This window comes from Hydra viridissima, unplaced genomic scaffold, assembly GCF_058129835.1.
Source record: "Hydra viridissima isolate aposymbiotic clone 2 unplaced genomic scaffold, HvirCarnegie_v1 scaffold_20, whole genome shotgun sequence".
Classification (NCBI taxonomy): domain Eukaryota; kingdom Metazoa; phylum Cnidaria; class Hydrozoa; order Anthoathecata; family Hydridae; genus Hydra; species Hydra viridissima.
In genome coordinates, this window is record NW_028324319.1 from 265,700 (window position 1) to 286,376 (window position 20,677).

General features: G+C 29.6%; 1 protein-coding gene across 7 annotated transcripts; it reads left to right on the forward strand.

The window, feature by feature from the left end:
- The first annotated feature begins 2,570 nt into the window (after positions 1-2,570).
- LOC149876416 (switch-associated protein 70-like) lies at positions 2,571-10,884 on the forward strand. Of its 7 annotated transcripts, none has more exons than XM_090075354.1 (10): positions 2,571-2,618; positions 4,885-5,236; positions 5,331-5,655; positions 6,220-6,415; positions 8,801-8,948; positions 9,299-9,435; positions 9,603-9,770; positions 9,868-10,026; positions 10,243-10,425; positions 10,514-10,884. In XM_090075354.1, the coding sequence occupies exons 2-10, from the start codon at positions 4,900-4,902 to the stop codon at positions 10,715-10,717; spliced, it is 1,857 nt and encodes a 618-aa protein (XP_089931480.1). In that variant the 5' UTR covers positions 2,571-2,618; positions 4,885-4,899; the 3' UTR covers positions 10,718-10,884. The 7 variants fall into 7 exon arrangements, 5 of the variants coding, with proteins under 5 accessions (XP_089931480.1, XP_089931481.1, XP_089931479.1 ...); XR_016448701.1 differs by lacking the exon at positions 2,571-2,618 and adding an exon at positions 4,476-4,622 and having other exon boundaries at positions 9,179-9,435; XM_090075355.1 differs by lacking the exon at positions 2,571-2,618 and adding an exon at positions 4,542-4,622.
- The last annotated feature ends 9,793 nt before the right edge of the window (positions 10,885-20,677 follow it).

A 20,677-nucleotide genomic window follows, 5' to 3' on the forward strand; every position in this document is an offset into this window, starting at 1 on the left:
TCATTTATCGATGTTCATAAAAACTTGATATCAAGTTGATCAAGTATCGATATTGTTAACAAAAAACAAGATAAGAAGGACATACCATGTGATTAATACACTACAAAAGGACATAACATGATCATTATGCTAAAAAAGGGCGTTACAAATTAATACATCAGAAAATTATCAGAATGCATGTTGGGTGTTAGCATATGACAATTACATTTCCAAATTGAGGAGCGCCGCTGGTGATGGTATGTCACCTGGCACGAATGTCTCGGTGGGTGACACCTGCAAAGTTGTTGCCAACCACTTACTCCATATAATCCCTCTGTTTGGCCGAGAGAAAAATAAAATTGGAAAAGATAGAATCTCATTTAAAAAAAATCTGCCTAATGGTAATTAACATTAGAAAAGAATCTTCCCTGAAAGGTCTAAGGGAGGTCTTTAATAAAAATCTTCTGTAATTAGTACTTTTGTGTTTCATGAATGATGAAAAATGATTTTCCTAAGTCTAGGTGATTTCTGAACTAAATAAAATGATAGCAATTTATTGTTCGATGAAAATTTCGACGTCAACTGCATGATGCTTTTTAAAATATTGCGATTATTTAAAATATAAAATTAGAACTACTCACGCATTAAATTGAAACAATTCCAAATTCAATATTTTCAATCATAAAATAATGAGTAATCACCCTTTCTTACTGTATTAACCACACGTTATGTCAGCGTTCGCTTTGCCTTTGACACTCGTAACGGTAAAACTAATCTCAAACATAATTCAAAACTAATTTTAGTGCGCGCTGCGTAATTTGCTTCATTCGTTGGAATAGTTTGCTCCCACTCGTTGGAATAATGCTATTAATTGCAGCTCAACAATCTACAAGAATCATAGAATGACTAATTTGACTAATCTCATATAAAAGTCTTACTTCGTAATCAAGTTTATTCTCTTTTATACCATTTACAATTATTATGACTCATAAATGTCAACAATGTGACTTGGACTACCACGCTAGTTAAGAATATAAACATATCAACATTAAAAACCTTTAGGGTGCAAAATTTTTTAAAATACTGATGCCACTAAAGAGTTTGCTATACTTATTTGAGCAGTTGTAATAACAGAGAACCCTACCAGTAGTAACAGAGAACCATAAAAGAGTAATTTGAAGCAGTTACTTGTTTCCTAGTATGTTTCAGTAAAGGTTCAAATTTACCTTGCTGTTTTTCAAACGCTTCACAATTTTAAAAAGTTTTGCTACGTGATGAAAGTTCTTTCCCAGGCCATTTTTAGATTACATCGAAATATATTCTTGTCTAAAATTAAAAACCTGTTCAAATTCTCTTTAGGGTTAGGGTTAGGGTTATTTCGTTGAATCGATGCAAATTTATCGTAGAAATAATTTTTCCCTCTCTTATCTATTTGAAAATTCAAAGCAATTAAGACCGCTAGTAACTAATTGTAACTAATTATGTTAAATATGCCTCATGAAAAGCACAAAAAAGCCCAAATTTGTTTCGTCTGTCAACAGCGGTTTAGATATAAAATATTTTTATATAATGGTAAATTAGACCAAAGAATATTGTAAATATATTGGTATTTTTCTTAACAATTTTGTTTCATTACTGTAATAATCAATAAAAAATTTTTCCTTCGCTGGAAACAATGTGTTTACAATCTAAAATGATTTAGGTTGTAAGATTTCAATCGTACAAGAAGAAAAAAGAGATGGTGAAGGTCAGGTCGAATTTGGTTTGAAAAAGGAAATGCAACGTTTTAGACCATATTTAAATTATCAAATTCAGTTACGTTGCCTATTTTTGTATTCGAGTGAGAATCTTGTTTTGGATGTTTCACCAAAAGTTAAAATTCCATCAAAAGAATTAAAAAACAACCCACCAAACAGTGGTCAGGAAATGCTTTATGACCAAATATAGAAAAAAAAAACCTTGATTTAAACATTTTTTAAAACTTGAGAAAAAGTTAAAAAAAGTTGAAAGATCGTTGAGCCAATTAAACTAAAAAAATATATAATTTATTTCACTATATCTTTAATATTTCAATGAAAATACACAGTCTGCCAGACAGGTCCTTTTTCAGTTTAAGTTAAGCATGACAGCCTATCTCAACAAAGCGGTTAATATATTGAGTACAAGAGTAAAAACTGATAGGTACTTGTACAACTTAATCAAATCTAATTTAATTCGCAACATCAAAAATGAAAAGAAAAAATTCAGTGTTATTTTGGATACTAAAAAAACCTGTTCATTTTTAATCTAAAACTTTGATTTTTACGGAAGCCGATAAGAGTTAACCTTCAAAAAAGTTATAGAATTCCAAATAAATCTAAATTTTACTATACTCAAATGATTTGCTTCAATCTGCGCTTTTAATCAGAAATAAGGATTTTCTTTGTCAGAACAACCTTTTTTTTTTTTTAACGTTATATTGGTAATAAAAATATTTAATATTTTTAGTCAGTCATTCGGGAAAATATTTTGATAACTTGTATATTATTTATCGGAACTTTCTGGAACCATGTGATAATACATAAGATATAAGATCTGAATAATAAATCTTAATCAACAATTAGAATTTGTAACAACGTGATAAAAGTGAAATCAATACCGTACGTAAAGTATGACTCACAAAAGCGATTTTTATGTAATAAATTTTATGTCAAAGAAACTTCTTTGAAAAAAGTTTCTTTAACATAAAATTTATTACATAAAAATCGCTTTTACATAAGATTCGCTTTTACATTAGATTTTTTTTTTATGTAAGATTCGCATTTACGTAAAATTCGCATTTACGTTAAATTCGTATTCACGTAAAATTCGTATTCACGTAAAATTCGTATTTACTTGATAAAATAATATAATTTTAATTAAGTTTTATTAAAGTTTAATAAAATTTTATGAAATTTCATAAAATAATTTTAATAAACTCAACTTTAACAAAATTCGTATTTAAAATTCGCTTTTAGATAAAATTTGCATTTACGCAAATGGACAGTTGACAAAATGCATAATTTTTTTAAGTAAATTTTTGACCTTCAATCAAACACGGGTCATTTTGTTGATTAATTAGTATTTTTAACTTCAAATAATACTTTTTTTTTGAGTCCTGGGGTGATATATTTCATATTTTAAAAAATGTCAGTAATTGCGTATCCTTATTTCAATAACAAGATTTTTTTTTTTATTTTATTACATCCTAATTTTTCCGTAATAAAATGAAAGCTTTATTATATAACAGAAATCCCCGAGACAGTGCAAACCACCAACCATTCATCGTATGAACATATATGTTGTGTTGCGGTCGTATAGCCTTGTTACGGTATAGGCTCGTGAACGTGTATTAAAAGCTACTGCAACAGAAATAGCCTTGCTAGAGTTCGATAGAATTATGTTTATGTGTACTCTGAGATTATGAAATTTTAGTCATCGTATTGTTAAATAACAGTCATGCTTCCTTTTCACCATTTTTCTCATAAATTAACTTCTCGTTTCCTCATAAATTATGTTGTTTGTATAAAACAGAACTAAACTAAAATTTCACATTCCCGTAAATAAATATAAATTTTCATCTTTCCGTAATAAGAATACAATTAATTCGAATACAATTAATTCGAATTTATTGAAGCTGATATTTGATTCCTGAATATTCCTTCTTTTTAGCGATTTACTTGCGGAAACAGAAATATTTACATTAATTCTATGTTGACTTAAGTCTCATGCCTCAGTTCACCATATAATATAAAAATATAAATGTTTTTTTAAGAAAAAAAAATCACATTTGTCATTAAAACAACGCGACGTGCGCCGGTTATTTAAATTGAATCACGCTCCTAAAACGTGACTTTCTGTAAAATAAAAAAATTATATCGCATGAGCGGTTGTTAGGGCTTTTAGTAATCTTTTTCAGAAACTTTTAAGTAAAATTTTAGTTTTAGAAGACTTATATAGAAAAACAATAACGAAAGAGATACAAGTTAGATTTGGCTCAAAAGTATGGTCTCTGGGGTAGTAACTCTAGTACACCATAGCTGGATCCAACCCTCCCACCCAACCTAAGACGTCTTTAACTCATCTTTAAGTCTTCTAAACGTCTTAAAGTCATCTTAAAGACGTCTAGAAGACTTAAAGCTTGTTGGGTGGGGCTGAAATACAGTACAGTTTGTATTTCAATTCCAAACAGTGAATTATAAATAGTTAATTGATAACATTCGTTTAATTTAAAACACCTTTCTTGGAGTATTTTATGAAGCGTTCTGCGAAATTTCTCCCTCACTCGATGAGTAACACCTTTTGGCTCAGTCTGGCTTCAAATAAGATAGAAGTACTTGTGTCGAATTTCAACTTGTATTTTTGAAAACAGAATAAGCAGGATAGTTAAGAAGCAACACATGTTCAAAAATCGTATGACCATAAAGAAATTCCTCTAGTCATGTATTTTAATCATGTTAAATCTCTGTTAAAAATTTCTGTTTTTAAAGAAATCAAAAACTTTTAACAATATAAACAAAGGCGTTGGTTTGGACGTTTCACTCATTAACTGCAGTTAAATTCGCATTTACTAAAATTAATTAATCTCTAATCACTTCACGACAGCTCGACGTCATTTCAACCAGGTTTTAGTTGTTATAAGTTGAGTCTATACATTTCTAAAACTTGATGTTTAATCCTAAAAAGGAGGCTTAATGCGTATCGTGATAATACTTGTTTTTACGTTGTTGATTTTTTAAACATTCGATTATTTTGTTTAAAGTGTTTTTACAATGTTTTACACTTCAGTAAAGGTGAAGCTTTTGATTGTGTTGTGGACATAAATAACTTAAACAACTAGCAGAACGAAATTTTTAAACTTTTTTTTTTTCTTTTTGGATATTCTAGAAAGGCAAGTACGCCATGAACAAAGACGACTATACAAGCTCATCTGAAGATGAAGAAACGAAAGATGGCATTATTAGATTAGTCAACGACTCAATTGCTGATTTGGAGCAAGTGCCAAAAAAAAAGTTGCCATATAACATAGGTAATTGTTTGAAACACGCGCTACGCGTCTTAGACTCGCAAAACGCTGGTTGTCTTGCTAAAACTCAGCTCCAAGTATTTTGTGCAAGTATTTGTAATGCTTTAAACTTGAAGTATAACGCAGAGGATTTAATTTCATTTAAAGTTGAGAAGACTCAATTAATGTTCGAGGAGTTTATTAACTTTATCGAAGATAACCTTCTTGTAAAAGGTAGCTAAGCTTTTTAAACTTAAGTTCTGAGTAATAACTAATATACATATCAACAAATATGTAGCTGTGTATATATTTCTGTTTCTGAATTTAGTTTTTGATCTAAATGTTAGCTTTGATAGTTTTGATCGATTTTCTTGGACCATCATTGAGAAAGAAAGAAACAAATGTGCTGTAAAAATCCTTACAGATGAAGAACTTTTTCAACTATGGAAAGCTTTTAATAAAATTGATATATCTGAATCAGGATCCATTGACATAGAAGAAGTTATTATACTGTTGCAAATATTTATGCAAGGAATTGGAACACCATGGACAAAAGCCCCTTTAGACAATTACACAACTGAAATTGAATTAACATTTTGGGAGCTAGTAGAATGTCTGGAATCAAAATATATTACTTTCAATAATTCCACAAAGTATGATTATTTTGTAAACTTGTATAAATTCAAATACTTGAAACAGGGTATGTTTACATACATACATACACATACATACGTACATACACATACATACATACATACATACATACATACATACATACATACATACATACATACATACATACATACATACATACATACATACATACATACATACATACATACATACATACATACATACATACATTCATACATACATACATACATGCATGCATACATACATACATACATACATACATACATACATACATACATACATACATACATACATTCATACATACATACATACATGCATACATACATACATACATACATACATACATACATACATACATACATACATACATACACACATACACACATACACACATACACACATACACACACACATACAGACATAAATAAATGCATACTATTAGGAAAAAAAGCAATATTAAAGTAAATTTTTTATGTCTTATATTTTTTAAAGTTATTTTAAATATATCTTAATACTTTGGTTAACATTTTTATGTATACTGTGTACTCAATCTTTATACTCAGTATTTACAAAGATGGTTTGAATTCTATCTTTGATCATTATAACTTGGAAATTGTGAAAAGTGGCTATTTAGTGAAGAAAGGTCATCGCATTAAGTCAATGAAGGAACGCTGGTTTGTTCTCTTACCAGATGCTTTGATATATTATGATGGAAAAACGAAGCGAGCAAAAAAAAAAGGATCTGTTGCAATTAATGCCGTAAGCTGAGTATATTTTTATAAGATTTACTGTATATCATTTCCCTAAGAAGTTACAAATAATTTCCATGTTAAAAAGGTATTCAATGTGGAAATATTGTAATGTACATTTAATCTTATTCTTAGAGATATGTTTTGCCTTTCCTGTAAGTTTCATTATGACCTTATCATCAAAGTGTGTAACAAGAATAGAAAAATCTCTTTGTCATTCTCTCAGTTTTTTGTATCAACTCAAATCTCAAGTTTAGCAACTATATAAAATACTTTCTTCAGATTTTTATAGAACTTTGCACAGTTTTCAATATCTATTCCAATTTGCATTCTGGATATTTTTCCAGTTTTAATCAATTTGTTAATTTTGTTTCTTTTAGTTATATAGTTTAACTAATACCATGTAGCATGATTTTTGTCCTTAGCTTTTAATTATCATGTCAAATATCAGTATTCACTAAAAACGTTGGTTTTGTAAACATAACCAAGAGAAGTTTCTTATGAAAAAAACAGGCAAATTATCCTTTTAATTTACTGCCAGAAAATGAAAAATATCAGCATTGCAAAGATTATAAGCTAAGAAACATTGAGAATGAGAAGATTTTCAGAATTACTTGGCGGTTTTCTTTCTTAAATTGCATAAGAAACTATAAGCCACTACATTGAAAATGTTGGGATGTGGAAATTGATGAAGCAATGTTTTGATACATGATAGAAAGTGCACTCCTTTAGTTTTCAAGGATCCAATATACAGAAGTAAGCAGCTACTTGATTGGTTGCCAGTTGACCCTCTTTTTCTCTTCTGTACCAGCTTGTACACTCCTTACCTTCAGGAGTTTCCTTGGAAATTTTTGATGGTCTCCAACCAGTATGCAGAATGATGCTCTATAAACCTTGCACATCTTGAGAGATACTTTCACAAAGTGCTTTTTGTCTCCTCTGATAAATTTTCCACAGTCATATCAAAGTACATCTGCTGGGTGCAAGTAACCTTACATGCCATCTTATTCAATAATCCTATACAATCACTGTTAAGCAGCATTTTATCTCTATAGATGCAGCAGGGCAAAGTTCTAGAAAGTTCAAGAAAACACCAAAAGTTCTTGAAAGATCTAGAAAAATCTGGAACATTCTAAATGCTTCTCGATATATCTCACAATTCCAGAAGTTTATTGAGCACTTCATGGAAATTAAAAACATTCTTGGTTTGACTTATGGAATGTCTTTTGCAGAGAGATAAAGGATTATATAGAAAATGGATAAATATCAAAAGGTCTTGTGCAGACTATAAAACCAAATTTTTGTGAAAAGTGGCTTTTTCCAATTCACTTCAGACATAAGAAAACAGGAAAACACACCTTAAACCCGAGGACAGAGAGTTAGTTTATTTGCTGGTCTTTTACATATGTATGCAGTTGTATTGGTATGCATTTACAATCTGTTTCTCAATAAACCTTATAATGTACAGCGGGTGTTTTTGTAAAATCAATTTTCCTGCACAGTTGATGCTGTAGTAACATTGACGATTTGTTATGTGCATGATTGAATTTGTACATCTTTTATAAATTACTACCTATTTAGAGAAGACAATTATTGTAAACATTTTGTAACAAACACAATGGTTTTGTTTTGGCAAATGATCTTTCAAAGTCATGGCAGTTTTAATGTAAAAGTGATACAATAGTAATAGAATAAAATGGTAATATATATGTGTAAGTCTTAGAAAGTATAAAATGGAAGTAATCTAATCCCGCAACACTTATTCAACAATGTAAATTTTTAATTATCTTTTAACAAAATAAATTGAGCAAACTCTTTTAAATTAGTTTCAACTGTGTTTAAAAAAAAATTAATTCTATTTAGCTTTTGTTGTGTCCTGAAAAATATTCAAGAAATGACATATATTGTTTTTAAATTAAGGTGACACTTCAATTTTTAACACAATTTTTAGCCCTTTTCAAAGCTGAAAAAAGGTACTTCTTCATAGAAATTTGAAAATTGAATTTTAAAATTATTTTTAACTACTTTAAATATTCACAAATTTCTATGAAGAAGTACCTTTTTTCAGCTTTGCAAAGGGCTAAAAATTGTGTTAAAGAATTGAAGTGTCACCTTAATTTAAAAACAATGTATGTCATTTCTTGAATATTTTTCAGGACACAACAAAAACTCAATAGAATTAATTTTTTTATTGAAACATATGAGTTTTTCTTAGCAAAATTTTCTTCTTTTTCTTTTTTTAACTGCTTTATAATGATTATAAATTGTTTTTAGAATTTGCTTTTGAACTGATTGATTTAAATGACTTATTGTTATTAAATTAGCGTGATGATGTAACATGTAAACATCATCTCATCCTCGTTTTCATCCTCATTTTCGTTTTTTTTAAATAAAGACAACAAAAGTGGAAGCTGTTCAAGAAATGAAAGGTAGCAGATTTCGGTTTACATTGAATTGTGGCATCAAAGCTCCCAGCTATGAGGTAGAAGCCTCGGATCTTAAGTCCATGAATGAATGGATATCTGCTATTCAACTATGCATTGGTAATTTTGTTAATATTACTTAAAGTGGGGTGATATACTATTTCTTTTGTAGGCTGTTATACTATTTCTTTTGTAAAAGGACCGAGTTAAACTATGTCCCATATTCCTAGGTGTTTTGGTAATGAAATTGTAATTATATCAAAAGTTAAATTTTTGTTTTAATAACTATTAATGAAGTTTAATAATTGAGCCTTTTAATATAAAATAATATTTCATTTACAAATTTTTAGAGATCATCCTCATCTTATCTTCGTCTTATCCTCATCTAATCCTCATCTTAGCCAAATAACGTTTCTGCATTTTTTGAGAGAAGATAAACAAAGTTATGGAAGGTTATTTATTTTATGTAGACCACATCAATGGTGAAACACCTCTAATGATTAGCCTTCTTGAAAGATCCCAAGAGAGAAAAGAAAGACGAGAAAAAAAAGCCGAAGAGGATAGATTAAGATTTGAACATGAGACACTTATCCAGAGTCAGATAAAGGTATTTATGAGTTATTTAAGCAACTGTAAAGTTAATTTGGGTTACTTAAAATATTTGCAATTATTTATAAAGGCCTTAATTTTTCTTTACTTCATAGTGATATTTAATGTTCATTGTTTTTTGTGAAGGATCTGAATTTTTTTTTGTAAAAGTGTGATCTTTAACAGGAACTTCAGTTGTTAAAAGAAGAAAGAGATGCCGCTCAAACTCAAGCAGCAGTTGAAGCTGCTCTTTTGGAAGATGAGAGAAAACGTTGTGAAGAGCTTGAACAGTTAAGACTTGAATATGAGAGACTGCTTGAAGCTGAAAGAGTTGCCCGAATTATTGAATCTGAGGTCATTTGAGTTTGTTTTCTTTTCCTAAAATCTCTGTTTATTACTTATTATTTATTTTTTTATTGTTTCTTTTCAATTTTACACATTTGTTACTCAGGCGAGAGTTAAACAACAAACCATTTTGGAAGAAGAAATGTTAAAAAGGCAAATTCTAGAAAAAATTAAAGCAGAGCAAGAAATGATATTAGAAGAAGAAAAAAGAGTTAGAGAATCTCTTGAGGAAATTTCAAAGGATCAGGCTAAGGCGTTGGAAGAAGTAATTGCCTTATTCGTCCTCATTTCACTAACATATTATCAAATCATATAAAAAGATTTTTTATGAATTTCATTATTTTGTTTTAAAAAATCTATTCTGTTAAAAAGATCTATGCTTAATACCCAAACAACTTACATTAAATTACGTCTATCTTTAATTTTTCTTGATAACTGATTTTTGTTTTTAACTTTTAACAATAAGGTAATTGTCTTACAGGAGCGAGATCGTTTGAGAATATTAGATGCAGCACGTAGAACTGCAGAAGAGGAGCTTAAAACTGCACATTCAAAACTCGAGGAAGCTGAAGAGGAGAGGCGTTCAGCTGCTTTAAAAGTCGAAGCTGCAAAAGAAAGAGCTAGAAAAATGAATTTACCTGTTGGATTAGCGAGACCGTTAGTAGTATGTCATTTTTTTTTTTTTTTTTATGTCAAAAGTTTTTAATTTGAAATAGAGGCGTACTTTAAAATACTGAGCTTTTACATATTAGCTCGAACAGCGTGGCGTCGCTACTCATCGAGGTTTTGGAGCGTTTATTGAAGAAGATTTCTCTAAAACGCCGTTGTATCTTTCCTCAGAGCGTCGTCCTTCAGCTGTTAATAAAAGAGAAATCAACGAAGGAGAGCGCGCAGTTATTGTGGAGTCCAATCTCGTAAAACCATCAAAGTCTAAAGAAACTTTTGAGAGTCAATGATCAATTTACGTTTAAAAAAAGATCTATATTATTTATATTTTTATGCCAATTTAAATTATTATATGCCTTTCTCATTTTTTTATTTTTTTATTTTACAATATTTTATATATATGTGTATTTTCTAGCAGTTCTCTTTTAGATAAGCAAAAGAACTAGATGCAGAATCATGATCGAGTTTTTTTTTGAGTTTGCTCTCTTATAATTCGTTCAAATCTTACTAATATGTGTAATGCATCCCAGTGATAAAAACCTTTTTTAACGATTTTGCCTGAATCTTATGTTTTTGTGCTCCGAAAATATTAAGTCGTATCACCTACCATGTTTTTCAAATTGGAACATGAGGGGGTTGTGAGAAATTTTTTTTTTTTTTTTTTTAATCTAATATTGTGCATTTAGCAATAGAAAAAAAACATAAAACCTAAATGAAATTATGTTGTAATTGGTGGTAAATGGCACTTTTAGTACTGCTCTTTTTTCCCTCACCTTCGCTTATTGCTGGTTGCTTTTCAGTCAACAAAACCTCACTTTTCAGCTTTTTGCACGTGTTCTATGACTACCCGTGGTTGTAAAAATTTTCCTAACAGTTTTTGTTAGGGTTTGTAAAGGGATCATTTTTTTCGGATATATCCGGAATTCCAGATAGTTCGTTCAATTTTAGTTTTCCGGAAATAAAAGTTTAAAATTTTGTGTTTGTAACCATAGTCACAAGAATATATAGTCTGGAAAGTCACATGACTGAAACACTGACTGACTGTTTAAAAATGTTTTTTCAAAAATTCTCATTAAAAATACATACTTAATATTTCTTTCCAACTTCTGAGATTAATAGTTTTTTATGAACTTTAAGATGCTTTTAAATTTAATGCCTTTAGACAAAATGCGATTTAGGTATCGAAAATAAGAAAATTTATAACAAGGTCGTTCGCGAAGAAAAAAATCACAAACAAAGTTAAATTTTTATTAAGCAAAGTTGATAGCTCAAGTCAACCTTTTTCAGATTTTTGAGCTATTCTTAAGTTTTTTGTCTTTTGTAACCATAAGCTTCAGTAAATACATATTTATAATGGGTTTGCTGAGGGAGGTTTAGTGAAACAAATTTGACGGGTAGAAGTCGGAATATCTATATTAGGAATTTAGAAAATTGATGGTAACACGCATAGTTTTTGGCTAATTGGCGGCACCTGTGATCTATAACAATGCGTTGAACGTCCATCTGTTAGGCACGATTCGGTTCGTAAAATCCGCAAAATATCAATCCGACTTGTTTTGCGGATAAAAACAGTCCGATCGTTAAATATTTCGTTAAATACAAATCATAATCCGATCGTTAAATACAAACCATAATCCGAAAATTAATTTACGAACTACTTGCGAATTTTTTTTTTACGAATTCTCTTTGCTGTTCGGATTAATAATCCGAAAAATTTTTACGTATAAATTTAACTTGAATTCGCTTAGCGAATTATACGAATCGCGTTCCGTTCACGTCACCATTAAATAATGCGGTCCAAAAAAATTACATTTTTATTATGTGCGCGTCCTATAAATAGTGGATTCTTTTTTTATTTTCAATCAGTCCAATTTGGAAATCTTAACCAATAACAATTCGTTCAACAGATCAACAAGTCTACTATTCTTCCCTTACATTTATTACGGTGCGCCATTATTATATTATCTTGATTTAAAAGTTAAGAATTTTTCGAACTAAATTTTTGCGGATTTTTTTTTTTTTTTGTAGATCGAATTCCTTCGCGAATTAATTAACTTTGTGGATTGCTTCAACTAGTGGATTGGTCCGATAAAATTTATCTTGTTACATTTCTTCTACTTAAATATAAATAGAAATAAAGATAGAAATAGAGATAAAAACTAGTTTGAAAAATTGTAACGTTCATTTAAGGCAAATAATGAGTTCTTTTATTGGAAACTTTATGCATGCCTCAAAAATATCATTTTTTGTTAAGACAAATTTTAAGGAAAAATTCAAATAATCCGATTTATTCCATTTTTATGTTATTTCATTTTTTTTTTCTTTTCAGATGCCTAAGCTATTCAATATTTGAGAATTCTTCAACAAGGTGGAGGAAAACAAAGCAAAATGTAAGGCCTGTGTCAAGCCAAAAACCGAAGTGTCATTAGAGCTTGCTCACTAATTCAATGAAGATCTAAACAAAAGACTAGAAGGGGAGCTGATGAATATTGAATTCTCAATTGCTCATTTTAAAAATCCGATCAGCAAGGGCAAGGGCATGGATGAGGGGGAAAAATTTGAAGCAATCAAAACTGCAGTAAAGAAAGCTATGGAAGAACTCTCAAAAAATGAAATTTTGGCTAGCCAAAGCACTCCTTCCCCTTTAATGTTGGATGATGAAGATGATGACCACTTTGATTTCACTGAACAACTGAGGAAGGAAGTGTTTGGTGCAGGTTACATTAATCCTGGAGGTGAAACAAGCACCAAGAAAGCCATTTCAGCTGAAGTTGAGGGGTATTTAAATGCAAGACCAGTTCCACCAAGTAAAAATGTACTCGAATTCTGGAAACAAAACCAGTATATCTACCCAATAATGTCAAGGCTAGCCAGAAAAACCTCTGTATACCTGCTGCATCATCAACATCTGAAAGAGTTTTCTTAACAGCAGGGAATATATACAACTCTAAAAGAACCAATCTTTCAATCTCAAAGGTTGAGATGTTGGTACATGTGAAAGAAAACACTAAGCAACTCAGCAAAATTTAAGACATTGTGTGGCCAGGAAATGAATTTGGAAAATGATTAACTTTCAGTGTGATTTTGACTATTTTAATTTCTTAACATGGAAATTACTTCGTTTCATTGTGTATTTGAATATTACAAATAAATAAAAATGAATCTTATTTCAAAAGTATTCCTTATTTTGAATTCGCAAAAATCCGCAAAAATAATCCGATCCGAAAGTATTGAATCGGATTGCAGTCCGAAAAAATAATCCGAAAAAATTTTAACGAATTTTTTTCCGATACATTATTTTTGGATCAAATCAATCCGTAAGTAATTTGAACCGTTCAGCATAGTTCGGTGCACAATCCGATAATCCGATAAGAAGTAACGGATCGGCGGTCTCTACCTTAATTGAATTCAGATAGTTTACAACAAACGTTATAAAGGAGAGGAAAGGAGTTTAAAAAATGTATAATCGTGCTAAAAATGAGGGTAGGGGGTAACTGCTATAATACAGTAACAGCAAGAGGAGAGCGTTCTGCCACCAAATCAAAAAGGTATTCTAGACTTGATCAGCAGCATTTATCAGTTTCTTAAAATAATTATTTGAAGCTTTATAAATATATATAGTTTTGTAAAAGTACCAAAAAAATAATTGATGGTAAATTTATTTATAAAGCTCCGAATAATTGTGTAAAACTCAATTTTTACGAAATTGATAAATCGCGAGGTTAGAATTATTTTGTTCTATCTCCAAGTTTAATTGTTGGGAGAAAGTTTTTGATTTTTTTTTCTTAAAGTAAAAATTATTTAAAATTTTAGCTTTAATTTTTAAAGAAATAATAAGTGATGCTTTAAATAATTTTTGTTTAAATATATTATTTAGAAAAAAATTGTAAAATAGAGCGTATTTTTAAAGCAATCATTATTTACTAAAATTAATAACTCATTTTCTCCCAACTTTTAAAATAAAAGATAGAACAAAATAATTCTACTCTCGCGAAATGCTGAAAATTATCCTTTTTTATATAGGATAGTAATTTAAATGTTCAACTACAGGACAAAGTAGGGTCAATTAATTTTTAATCCGCAAACATTTGCAGATAATCTTAATTTTGAGTACTTTGGTAAAATTTATTACATAAAAAAGAATAGAAAAAATGAAAATAGAAAAGTTCTTTACGTCCGGATGAAACGAGTTTCACATTGATTTGAAACTTAGTAATTTAGGATCATACCATTCAACTTCTCAGTGCGGTATCTTACCGTAAATGAAGATGGATGGTAGAACTCCCCCCACCCCCACCCCCTTCTTTTTTTGATAAAATTAAAAAAAAAAAGGATTGAGCTCATTTCAAACCTGAATTTCAAATCTGAAAGCCGAATGCAAACTTTGTTTTTATTGAAAAAGATATTTGAGTTTTAGTAACCTAGGTCTTTTAATTTTTTCCATGGTAACGGTCTTAGCAATAAGGACGCCTGCATTTTGAACCCTTCTCTAGCTCAATTAAGCGAGCTTTTGTTTCTTGTTGTATTTTGTTGGACTTGAGCTATGCTTTAATTTCTTCAACAATTAGTAATGTGCATTTGATTTGCGGAAATTAGGAGCAATATGATCTGTAAGTACATACAATGAAAGAACTTCCTAAATACAAAATATCTCGAGTCAAACAAAGTGTTCATACTATCAATGTTTGTCTATGATTTTGTGAAAACAATAAGAAGTGTGATCGTAATCATGTTCAATGTAATCGCAATATAAATTAAGCTGTTATCCCATCATATTACTTATTATTATTATTATGTCGGTCGCCGCGTTTTCATGTCTTTCGCTTGCAGAGATTTTATCGACTTTTAGTCTGGTCTGATTGTGTGGCGTAGTTTTGGAATTTTTAGCAAAGTAGAAGTGAAAAAGTTGAAAAACGTGTACGTTTTAGACTTTGTTTTTTTTAGTTATGCAACCGTGAGAGGCTTTTTCTTTGTTCTAAACTTTGCGCTATCTTTACTGTTTGGTTGTCTTTTTTAAGAACGTTTTTAGATGCTTTGAATTAAAAAGCAAAAGTTGGTTTACGAAAGTAATTTTTAATCTCTTTACTTATTTATATATTTAATGACAAATCAAATGTATTACTAAAATTGCGATGAAAATTTTATTAAAACCTTTTTTCCTCATAGAAAACGCTACTAATCTTATTGGTAAGTTTTTTGCTTTAGCTAAAGTTGTGTTAGCTGTGACTAAGTCTTATGAGAACTTTTTTAAATTTGGGTTAAGATGAGGGTTCAATTGATATCAACCTATTTTTAAATTAAGAAAAGATTATAATGTTTTCTCTTGGGAAAATATGCAGCACAGTTCAGGTAACTTTTTTAGCTTTATAGGATTTAAAGTAATCACTGAACTGTCTTGCTTTTGGTCAAGAAAAAACTTTGTAAGTTTATTTTTATTTTAAATTATTTTTCTTTTTGTTTAATTATTTAGTTTTTGACTAAAATTTTAGTTGTAAGTATTTCTAATTTAACTAATTTTTCGGCAATAAGATGTTAACACATTGTATCAATTTTATGAAGACATTGCTTGTTAGGTTAGCATTCTTTTTTTTATTGTACTCAACTTTATAAACTCTTGATAATTTCTGATTTTATGCTCGAAAGCAAAATACAGCCCAGTTTTTATGTTGTTTAGTTCATTAATTTTATTTACTTTTATTATCTTTTGTTCGGTAGTGAGCAGGATAACAACCGATATGATGTTTCAAAGGGATGTAAAGGCTTAAATATTAAAATAAAAGATGACATTAAAGAATGCATTCCATTAATTACATAACGTGAACCACAAAATAGATCTACTGATTGAAATTCTTTGTCTAAATGTTTCATAAAAAAATCATAGAACATTGAAATTAAATCATCAGCCTCCTTTCAAGCAATAGTTTCTTCATAACAATATAAAAAAACTTAAAAGACTTAAAAACATTACTTAAAAGCATGTGAATGTTAAATGCATAAAGTGCCAACTTTTTTCTGTAGTAAAAGTCATTGGTTTTTTTTGGAAAATACTGGGTACGAACTCTGACTAAGGAAATGTGGTCATACGTCTTATTTTTAAGTTCAGGAGTATAAATTGTATAATCATTTTTGTTTTTTTCTTTTTGATTGTGAGATGAGTGACCTATATAATGAAAAAACGTAATTTTTTAATTAAGATTAATGTTATTGAAAACTTGCATTCAGAATAAAGATTTCATAACCATTAATATATTCAATAAAAAATTATAATTTGTCTGTGGTTAAAAGACTTCTTTTTATTGTCTCCAATCTTCCCTTCTTTATCCCAAAGATTGAAGCAAATGCTGAAAAGAAAACATGAACAAACGAACTCTTACTCGTAATTACCTCTTGATTTGTAATAAAAAGTTTATATTTGTAACTGCCATTATAACCTTTTGAATCGATATTTTGTGGTCTTCTTTTTGTAAAACTATTTAATGTTATTAAACTAGTAACATACGAATCTTGAGTATCCTTGCTGGTTAGAGAGTTAAAATAACTTAGTAAAAAAATGATATCTTCTCTCTTAACATTGACGAAGCATTTCAACCTTTTATAGTTACATTAAAGTCCTGTTTTATGCGATGCTAATCTTTGTTTTTTTTTACTTTCACGCAATATCTCCTTGCTTTTTCATTTTTTGGATTTCTTTGACATTTCTAACTGTTTTTCATGTGCCGCCATTTTAATTAAATTTACATCAACCAAAAATTATCTGTAACTAATTTGAAAAACAAGGATCCTTGTTTTTTGAATTATCAACACTTATATTGCTAGCACTAAGTCTTAAGACTTAGTGCTATCAATATAAGTCTTGATAATTCAAAAAACAAGGAAACTAAACTTGGTTGATGTCTATTAGTAAGTGCCGAACATTATTTACATTCTTAAAAACTTGTTTTTCAGAGAGGTAATTTTTTGTATAATGAAGAAAAGAGATTTCATTCCATCAATTTTTAAATATGCATCAATTCGCTTATTCGATACGAATTCAAATACAAAGTATGCTTTGTGGTTAATAAGGCTAGAAAGTGTAAAAAGTCAAAGTTTTCAATATATGACTTTGTCGTTTCTTCCTGTGGAGTCATCGTATATTTGACATAGAGATTTTGGCGTCAAATAAGATGTCAATTATCGTATTATCTGGTTGCTAGTAGCAAGGTCTTAGAGCATGCACCTTGTTTAGTAGACTGAGATGGTTGTTTGAAATTTATTTAATTTTCAGAGAAAACCTTGTATCGGATGTCAGCGTAATGTTTATTAAAAAAAATTGAAACTTTAAAATTTAACACTATTATAAAAAATTCAATCACAAAAATCTTTATTTTTTCTATTTTGTTATTTTAATTATTGTTTTTGTTTAATTGGTTCATTTTTTTTATATCTTTATAGAAAGAAAAAAAATTATGAGCAACTTTTTTAAGACAATTCTCCAAAAAAAGAAGTTTTGTATTACTTTTTTTTAAATTTAGTTGTTTTTTTTTCTTTTAATTTTTTATAATTTTCACAACCATAAAAAATTTTTTTAACAATCTTAAATATTCAATGAAGGTAAAAAAAATTCAACTGAAGTTGTAAAAATTTGAAGATGAAACCAAAATTTTTGTCGTTCGATGTGTTTTGAGTTCGATTGAGTTTTCGCTGTAAAGATATTTTTAATAATACAAAATGTTTACAGACAGCAGACGCACGTGGTACAAGTTGTGGAAGTATTAGAAGTAAATTCCTTTAATGTCGTCACTTTGTGTTTGCATTCACTACGTGCAGGTTCGGTGAATTACATACTCTCCATTTTAATTAATCTTTAGGGTGGATTTTGTTTTCAACCGCTTAACATTGCCAGATTGGTTTCTACCATAAAAAATGATTTTTAATTTATTATAATGCGATAGTTCATTCGAGGATAATCAGACCGACAAACGAGTTATGAAACAAGTTATTCTTGTTAAGCATGTCAATACTTCTTGTGAACTTTTTAATGTGTAAACATAATCTTTTTTATTATCAAAGAAAAAAAGTATATGAAAAAAGAACTTTCATCGAGTAATAAAAATAGAATATTCCTTAATGTTATTTGCGTAAATAAACTAATTACATGAAACATTCACATTCAACTTTTACATCAAAGCATTCCTTTTTGCAAGACAGATATAATAAGATTAAACCTTCACATGGGGTTACTTTCACGTGACTAAACTTTCACTTTTAAAAATAAAAATGACTTTTCAAGATGGCGAATATTAGCGATTTGTTATATATTATTGTACTTTCAACTTCAGATAAGAGCACTTTCAATTGATTTTGAGACCAATGGTTTTATACGATTCTTAATCAGCATAAAATTCTCTATCAGAATCAATGATAAAATGAGGGAAGGGGGGGGGGGGGGGGAGAAAGTTTAGTAGCGCCGGAAAGTCATTATTTTTATTTTTAAAAGTTATCTTTTAAATGTATTAACAATCTGGCTTTTAATAATAAAGATTTTGAATAATAGAGCGTTAAAGGAATCCATCGCGTTTAATTATTATCACGCCAGCTTGTTTTAGCTGGATTATTATTTAGTTGTCTAAAAATATCTTTTAAATTTTTATGGAGTAAGTTGAAAAGCTCTTTTATTGATTATATACTCAATGAACTTTAAACCAACTAAAACTGTTTTTATCAAAAAATAAATACATACATTTTACATTGTTGTTCAACGTATTTAGAGTTATTTATTTCCTCCTTCTCAACAGTTTTGTCCTCTCAAAAAAAAAAGTTTGCTATATATACCCTTTCAAAATACAACTTGCGACTTTTGTCGACAATTTAGAAACATTAACAAAACCTTACGATAATAAAAAAATACACCGTGTGAATTTTGTCAACAATTTGCAAAGCTGATTAATGACGCAATTGAAATTATAATATCTCCACTCGCTCAACAAAAGCTCTTCCATAATTGTGATACTTCCGATTAGCAAGTGCTCTTCTTACATAGCAAGTGAATCGAACAGGCTGTAACTCCATCTCATTATCAGTTGAATAAATTTGATTAGCGCTGTTCATAGTACTGTCAGCTTTGCCATCATCCAAATAACGCCATGCACATCGGCTTAATTATGTTCCAGGGCTTTTTTATTTTTAAAAGGACAATCAATTAACATTGATAAGATAAGATAGTTTAAAAAAATAGTTAAAAAAAAAATTGAATGATTAATTATATAATCATGAAATGAGTGGCCTAAAAGTTTAATCGAGTTAAGGTTTAGAACATAAAAAATTAAAAAATAATACAAATATATATTTGAAGTGTCCTCCTTTGGCTCGATAGCAAAGAAGAACTCGTATTGATTAAACCAATTTCATGCACATCTCATGTGACACTTTTAACCAATACTCATTCAGAAGTTTCTTCAAATGCTCAGTTGATTGAATTTGTTGATTTACCAATTGAGTGTCAATCAATGACCAAATAAATTCTATTGGGTTGATATCTAGTGATCTAGGGCACCGAGGCAACAAATTGATCTTTTTTGTGTTGAGCCAGTGTGTTATACTATGTGCTGTGTGTGCTGGAGCCCCGCCTTGCTGGAAAATGTATTGGTTGCTTTTGCCATACAATTGCCTTATCGATGGAATCAAACGTGTTTCAAGTGTGTTTTTGTAAGTATATTTGTTGATACGGCTATTATACAGCTAACAAATACCAAGGTCTTTGTGGGAAAAACATCCCCATATGCCTACTTAGCCTCCTCCACCTTGTCGTCTTGTTTGTAAATAGCGCTCGCAATATTTCTCAGTTGCAAATCTTTTAACGTATACTCTTCCTTTGCGGTTCACAACCTGAAAATTTGACTCGTTGCTCCAAATCACTTTTACCCAATCTTCAACTGCCCAAAGCAAACGTTCTTTGCACCATTTTCGTCTATTGCGTTGATCCATGATTGACAGGATTGGGTTTCTTATTGCAATGTAAGACCCAATACCTTTTTTTACTAAAGTACTTCTAACGAGTTCTCCACTTATATTTCGATTAGGAGAAAATTGGTTGAATATTTGAGCTAGCTTTTTGTTGCTGAGCCTAGATTTTTCTCTACTGGTTCTGAATATGCTACTTTTGTCGCGGTCACTAAGCTTTGGTGGTCATCCAGAACGAGGCATGTCAACAACCTTACCTGTCAGCTCCCAGATTTTCACGGTTTTTCGAAAGCAAAATTCAGAAACGCCTA

Excerpts from the sequence above, each read along its gene's own strand:
- LOC149876416 (XM_090075353.1), top strand. The coding sequence starts at position 4,770 with ATGTTTTACACTTCAGTAAAG. Across the intron at positions 8,949-9,298 it reads TGCTATTCAACTATGCATTG|ACCACATCAATGGTGAAACA; the intron begins GTAATTTTGTTA and ends TATTTTATGTAG. Across the intron at positions 10,027-10,242 it reads AGGCTAAGGCGTTGGAAGAA|GAGCGAGATCGTTTGAGAAT; the intron begins GTAATTGCCTTA and ends ATTGTCTTACAG.